The 6977-nt window shown below is 62.7% G+C and overlaps 1 protein-coding gene across 1 annotated transcript in view; it reads left to right on the top strand.

The window, feature by feature from the left end:
* Window positions 1-1100, top strand: part of LOC104840590 (somatomedin-B and thrombospondin type-1 domain-containing protein-like) — a 3131-nt gene extending 2031 nt beyond the window's left edge. The window contains exons 4-6 of the mRNA XM_010581607.1: window positions 76-300; window positions 709-829; window positions 923-1100. Coding sequence (XP_010579909.1) covers window positions 76-300; window positions 709-814 — 331 coding nt within the window. The 3' untranslated portion in view covers window positions 815-829; window positions 923-1100. The remainder of the gene's footprint in view (window positions 1-75; window positions 301-708; window positions 830-922) is intronic.
* Window positions 1101-6977: the final 5877 nt, after the last annotated feature.

Here is a 6977-nt window from a genome sequence, read left to right as displayed (position 1 = left end):
GCAACCCCCCCCCCAGAGCCATTACCCTTCTCACCCCCGCAACCATGGCCCCTTTGCACCCCCCCATCCATCGAGAAGACACCCCAACCTCTTCCCTACCCTCCAACCACCATTTTCCTCCTTCCTCCCCCCCGTCCCCAGCTACTGCGGCTACTTCCGCCTGACGCAGGTAGGCCCCCCCTGCCGCGGGCAGGCCTGGAGCCGCCAGCTACACCGGGACAAGCGGGTGTGCGTCGAGTGCCGGGGGCACGTGTCCCACCGCCATCCCCATTGCACTGGACATGGGCTGCAAGGAGCCAGGTAGGGGGTAACCGGGGGGACACACATCCCTTCGGAGGCGGAATGTGTCCCCCCTGCCATGGAGGAGCATCTCTCCTTACCCCGAAGGCATCTTCCTTTTATATTCTTCATTATAAATATATTTACGTATAAAACGAATATTATATTATAACACACCACGATATTATAATATGCCATAATAATATAAGGTAAATCAATAATATGTACTATAAATCAATAATATATAATATAAAAATAAATACATTTAAATAGAATAGAATAGAACATTTCAGTTGGAAGGGACCCACAACGATCATCTGGTCCACCTGCCAGTATGTATTATTACCTATATAAGTAACTATATATAATTTTTTAAATTGTATTTAATTATCAATGCACACCCCAGCTCTCACCAGCTTTCCCTTCCAGGACATTTTGGGTGGCCGCCTCCATGGTGGGGTGCCAGGGCTCGTGGGTGCAGGAGGGGCTGCAGGAGGGTTGTGTCTGCTCCCCACCGGCTCTCATCTTCGTGTAGCATCCCCCTGGGAAGGTGAGCTGAGCCTCCCCATACCGCTGCTCCTTGCTGGGGAGGCAGGGAATGAAATAAAAACATGGTGCCTTTTATAATTTCACCCTTCTGCAGGCTTGCGGCTCACCCTTGGAGCTGACTTCCTGCATTTTCCATTAAGTATTTTGTTGAAGAATGGGAAGAAAGCACTGCTTATAAAGATTAAAAATAAGGGAATTGCGAAAGTATTGTGATTAATGGTGAAAGACCATCACGCCGAGGTTAAATTCGGGTGAGAAGGTGATGTGATGGTGACATGAGAAGACAACGTGATGATGTCACACTGAGCAGTGACATCACGCCATGCAACGAGCTGCCATTGGCAAGCAATGTGAGGATGGAGACAGCATCCTTCCTTCACGCTGGCCCAACTGCAGTGAACTGTCGGGCGAGCTGTGAAGGGCGGCTTGGCTGCGTGCTGTGGTTTGCAGAGAGAAATTAAATGTAGGCACCCCAAGTCTGCACGTGGGTGATGATGCTGGTGGGTGTCCAGGTCCAGCCGCGGGGCTTAGCAGTCCCCACTGGAGGGAGCGGGGCCGGACTGGGTGATGCTGGGCTGTGCTGGTGCCCTTCCCCACTCCTCACCCAGCATGACGTGGGGCCCCCAGTTCAGCCTTGGCCGGTGGTCCCCACAGCCAAGACGCTGTGCCAGCAGCCTCGGCACCTGCCTGCTCCCCCAAACCACTCGCTGGGTGACTTCACCCCCACCCCAGCCAGGCACAGCACCGGGCGCTTGTCCTGCAGAGACCACCTCTATTCCGACATGGCCACCTGCAGCGACCAGCAGTGCCCGAGCCCCACGCTGCCGTGGCCGAGACACCCAGGAGCTCTGAGCCGTTCAACACCCCCAGGGAAATGGAGCCGGGGTGCCAGTGGGGTCCCCGTGGGCCAGAGCAGCCCACAGCGGAGGGCGGCAGCGCTGCTCTGGCCATGCAGGAGCAAGCCCGAGGTGACCTTCAGCATCACGGGGGGGCCACTGGCAGCTCTGAAGGCCGAGGCCGAGAGCAGCAGGTCTGGCAGCCCCAGGCCAGGCTTGTTGAAGAAAGCAAAGATGTGGAAGAGCTTCTCCTGGGGCCGCTGGCGGAGCAGCGGGTGCTTCTCCAGGGCCAGCTCCCTGCGGGCGTCGATGACCATGTTGTGCCACTTCTTGCGGATCTCGTCAGGCGTGTGCCGGACCAGGGGACCGAGGGAGTTGGTGGCGGCTGTTATCTCCTCCCAGGCACGCTGCCAGTCCGGCGTGTTCTCGTACTGGCCGCTCTTGGGGATCAAGATGTCCTTGCGGAGGCTGAACTCGTCCAGGATGAGGAACTTCCCCTCCTCAGGGAATTTGATGCACTTCAACTTAGCCACGCTCATGCTGCCCCTGCACTGGGCAAGCAGGACGTGAGGATGAGGATGGGTCAGGGTGTGCTCATCCCGAGCACCGCTCCGTCCCCCCCGTCTGGGGCACTCTGAGCTGGGGCTGCAGCACTGCTCGGGGCTCAGCAATACCAGCTGTCCTGGGGGTGCTGATGCTGGCGTGTCCCCCCACCAGTGCTTCCCAAGCCCAGACACCTGGCAGGGTCCCTCACTGCTGCCGGTGCTGGGCAGACGGCCCCGGGGCCGGTACCGGCGTGGGGGTACGACGACGTGGGGTGCTGCCGCCCAGGGGCAAGGAAGGCTCAGCCGGGCTCTGCGTCTTCACTCTCGCCCCGAGGGTGTCCATGGGGGTTTGCTGAGTTTGGGGTTTGAGCCTCCACGGCTGCGGCTGGTGGCTGTTTGCTGCCCCACGATACGTTCAGCTCCTGCCCGCCTCCCGCTGCTGCAGCCTCCCCCTCTCCCACCGCCTCTCCTGAGCAGGGAAATTAAAAGGCTTCAATGCTGAGGATGTTCTTGGCCGCTTTATTTGGGATAAAAGCCCAGGTCAGCCATGAGCTAAAACGTTGATTAAAAAAACAGGTGGTGGGAGTCAAGCGGCACAAGGGGGTGCGAGGGCTCCGGGGCGCGTGTCCCCTCCTCCCAATCAGACCTGAGGGCAGGGATGCCGTGGGTAGGAACAGGGGCATGGGCCAGGGCGATGGTGCACTGGTGTCCTCAGGATGGAGAGATAGAAAACATTGGGAACAAAATGAGCGTGTCCCACTCGGCGAGTGGGGTTCCCGAGTTACACCACCGAGCCCACAGTCCTGGCTGGCAGCCAGCCAAAGCATCCAACAAATGGAGGGATGTGGCAGCACAAACCAGGAGCCTCGTGGCTGCGGGGCTTGGCACGATGCCGCCCCTTGCCCGGAACCATCAGGCAGCTTTGGTTGGTGGTCCTGGCTCTCTCGGCACATCACCCTGGCTCAGTGTGGGGGCCAGCCCATGCTGTGCCAGCAGCCCCTGCACCACCTCAAGCTCCTGCTCCAGCTCCTGGGGGCTGCAGCCCAGCCCCGGCACGGCAGCGGCACTATCCCCCAGCACACGCAGCACCTCTGCTGCCAGCCGGGCTCTCACCAGCAGCACGGCCACGGCCACGTGCAGCTTGGCACAGGCCAGCGCCTTCATCGCCCAGCGGGCAGCAGCCTCTGCGGAGAGAGCGGGCAAAGGAGCCATCAGCGCGGCGGGCTCCCCCCAGGCAGAGCTGGTCCAGGGGACAAGGACGCCAGCTTGCCTGTCCCCGGGGGGCTTCGTGCCGCCCCGCTCCCCCTGTGCCGTACCTCGGCTCCAGCAGCGCTCGCAGTATCGCAGGTCACGCAGGACGCTGGGGCCCGCGGCCGACAGCCAGCGCAGAGCCGAGGCGTGGAGCAGGCTGCCGGCAGGCGCCTTCTCCAGGAGCTGCAGCAGGACGGGGAGCAGCTGCCGCGCCAGGACGGCCGGCTCCGCAAAAACGTTGGGTTCGTCCTCCTTGTACAGGCTGGCGGCTCTGGGGGGGCAGCCGAGGTGCAAGCGAAGCTGAGGGCTGGCCCCACGGCACCCTGTGCTCCCTCGTACCCAGCCCGGGGGTCTGGCAACTCACTTGTTGGTCTCCAGCTCCTCCACGATGCCCCTGAGATCTAGGATGGGGAGGTGCTGCAGCAGCGAGTTGAAGGTTTCGGGGTGCTCCCCAAACTCTGCTAGGAGGAGCTGCAGGAGGCCCAGGAGCCCCATGTTGTCCTGCACAAAGACACAGCTGTCTGGGAGCGACTCCCCGGGGTCCGGCCACAAGAGGCTGGCAAAACCCGAGGCCTCGTGCCGGACCTCCCGCTCCTCGTCTTGCAGAAGGTGAATGCCCACGTTTATCAGCCTGGGGAAAGGGAAGAGAAAGGAAGGGAAGGGAAGGGAAGGCCACTGCACTCCCCAGAGCATCCCCAGCCTGCCTGGAGAAGAGGGAAGGATGAGACCACCCCGGCAATGCTTCCCTGAAGGACTTTTCTCCACAGTCACTGCCAGAGAGCTCACTGCTTGGGAGAGCAGGGACCGTGATGGAGATCGAGGGACCCATCAATGCAGTTTATTGCTCATAAGAGACTGTCTGCTTCTATTAAAACGCCACCCACAAATTTTTTTTGTAGGCTGCAGGCTCTTAGGTGTTTGTGATTTTTGAATGAGCGGAGTTTTCTTTAATGCCCTTGAATTTTTTGCAAAGGATATTGCTTTTCATAGGGTCAGCCTATTAACCTGCAACACCCTGGGGCTGTGGGGAATGCTGCTCCCACAAGGACATACCGCAGAGCCACGGGGACAAGCGAGGGACAGGCAGCACGCAGGGATCGCCGCACCACGTCGGCACCCGCCATCTGCAGGGACCGGGCAGCCGCCAGCCGCAGCACCTCGGATGAAGCAGACCGGCTGCACTCCTCCAGCGCTGCGCACCATCGCTCGACCAGGGGACCATCCTTGGCCCCAACCCTGTCAGGAGCCAGGGAAGGAGAGGGAATTCAGGCACACCTTCCAGCTCTGTCCAGGGATCCAAAGGCTACCGGCTGCCCCGAGACCACAGGACCCAGACGCAAAGCTGTGATTTCTAGGTGAGGAATCGTGGCTCCGTTTCCAGCAAGGACTAAGGAGAAATCTCCTGGAAGGTTCAGGCAGAGCCCCCCGGCAGCAGCAGGGACCTACCGGTGGGCGAGCAGCAGGCTGGCGGCACACAGTGCCTGGAAGAGGAGGTCGGGGCCAGGACGCTCAGCCTCCACCATGTGTAGCAGCATCTCCAGGCATACTGCCGAAGAACCCTGGAGCTTATGGGAAGCTTCCTGGGACCACAATGAGGGATCTCTGTAAAGATGCAGCAAAGCCTCAAGGTACAATCTCAGGAACTCTTTGTCCCTTCTCTCTCGCAGCACCGACCCCAAGTTCTCCTAGTTGACAACGGGAAAGAAGATACACGGTTAGTTGCCCCGGCACTGTGGGGTGGCAACCTCAACACAACCAGGGGAGTGCCCTGCACCCACGCGCTCAGCTGAGGGAGCACCATGCTTCTCAGTGAGCACCCAGGATCCCATCTGCATGGTGCATTGGGGACCCTTTGTTTTACTTGGTGACGAGCCTCGTCGTACCAGCAGTGTCAGCCCAAGAGCCTTCTCCAGCTCCTTGCATGTTCCTCCCTCCCCAGCGATCACCCAGCTCAGGACGGCAAGCTGGACATCAGGATTTGGCTGCCGAAGAAGCGAGCAGGCGGCACCGATCCGCTCGCCGTCCGCCAGCCGGGCTGCCTCGCTGCACACGAAGTGGGCCATGGTTTGGTGGAGGATGGCTGAGCCCACCTGCAGGAAAACCAGGATCCTCCTTCCAACGCTCAGCCTCGAGTGGGGTGTGTACCCCCTTGAGTGGGGGGGGTCCCCACATTCCACCCCTGGGCTCACCGCCAGGAAGGCCACGGGCCATGATTTTCCTGGCAGGCAGTGGTACCTGCAGCTCGGCACATCCCGGCTTTCCCCCCGGCGGGAGGGTGCCCAGCTCGGTGCCGACGGCAGCGCGGATGCTCTGGGCGAAGCCGGGGCTGAAGGATGCGGGCAGGAGGGCGAGGATCTGGAGGAAGGCAGCACGGACGAGCGGGCAGCGCTGGGCAGGGGTGAGCAGCCAGCCTCGTGCCTCCAGCTGCAGAACCACGGGGCGCAGCGCCTCGGCCGATAACCTGCAGGCAGACGGGCAGCCTCACCGGGGGTCCCGCAGCACGGGGGTGGGCGCTGCTTTTCAGCCCAAAAGCTGCATCTCATCACAGAGTGACCGCAGGGGCCGTGGGTGGGGGGATGGCGTGGGACCACTCACCCACTGGTGCCCGAGGCCAGCAGCGCCCGCATCTGCAGTAGGCGCCCGTGGAGGGCATTGTGTGAGCGGACCCGTCCGGGCGCAGCGGGGAGCTGCCGGGCCAGGCGCAGGAGAAGCCCCCTGCGCCAGGGCGGTGGGACGACCGGCACCAGCGCCTTGGCAGCCATCGCTCGCACGGCGTAGCTGGGGCTCTCTGCCAGCCCCAGCAGCGGCCCCAGGAAGCGAGCAGAAGGGCTGTGGAGCAAAAAGGGCACCTCGTGGCGACGCTCCGGCTGGAGCAAAACCCCCCGCCGTGAGAGTCAGTGCCAACCCCGGCACCGCAGGACCACCTCCCGCTGCAGGAACCCTTGACCGGGGCAGAGCATGCCTGCTGCCCCCTCACCTGCCGGGGCCGTCGGCGCCGGGCTGCAGCTGGGCCAGGAGGGTGAGGCCGGCGTGGAGCGCGGGGCGCAGGTGGAGCCCCCCAGGCACGGGCCCTGCAGCCGCCCCCAGCTCGCCCAGCAGCACTGCGCCCAGCTGGGGGTGCTGCCCGAGGAAGGCTTGCAGGCTCACCCCCTCCGCCAGGCAGCCCTCCCCACGGCTCCGCTGCTGGCCCAGCAGCCGGGACGTGAGGGCACCTGCAGGGACAGGGCAGAAAGGAGCGTCAAGGTCCCCTCTACCCCCTGCCCGGTCCACCGCGCTTTGCCCCAGCCAGGCTCCGGACCCCCGGGGGGGGACTGCAGGGATCCCTCTCCTCTCCCCCTCGGTACTCACTGAAGAGCTGGATGGCCGCGTTCCTCATGGCCCAGCACGGTGAGCCCAAGCCCTGCAGCGCCAGGTCCACCATCGGCGTGGCGTGCCGCAGCAGCGCGCCGCCCAGCCCCGCGCCGCGGACCAGCGTCTGCAGCACGTGGAGGGCGCACACCTGGGGAGAGCGTGCGGG

This window comes from Haliaeetus leucocephalus, unplaced genomic scaffold, assembly GCF_000737465.1.
Source record: "Haliaeetus leucocephalus isolate CR32 unplaced genomic scaffold, Haliaeetus_leucocephalus-4.0 Scaffold802, whole genome shotgun sequence".
Taxonomy (NCBI): Eukaryota; Metazoa; Chordata; class Aves; order Accipitriformes; family Accipitridae; genus Haliaeetus; species Haliaeetus leucocephalus.
The sequence above is the reverse complement of the archived record's forward strand: the minus strand, read 5'-3'. Positions and strand labels throughout refer to the sequence as shown.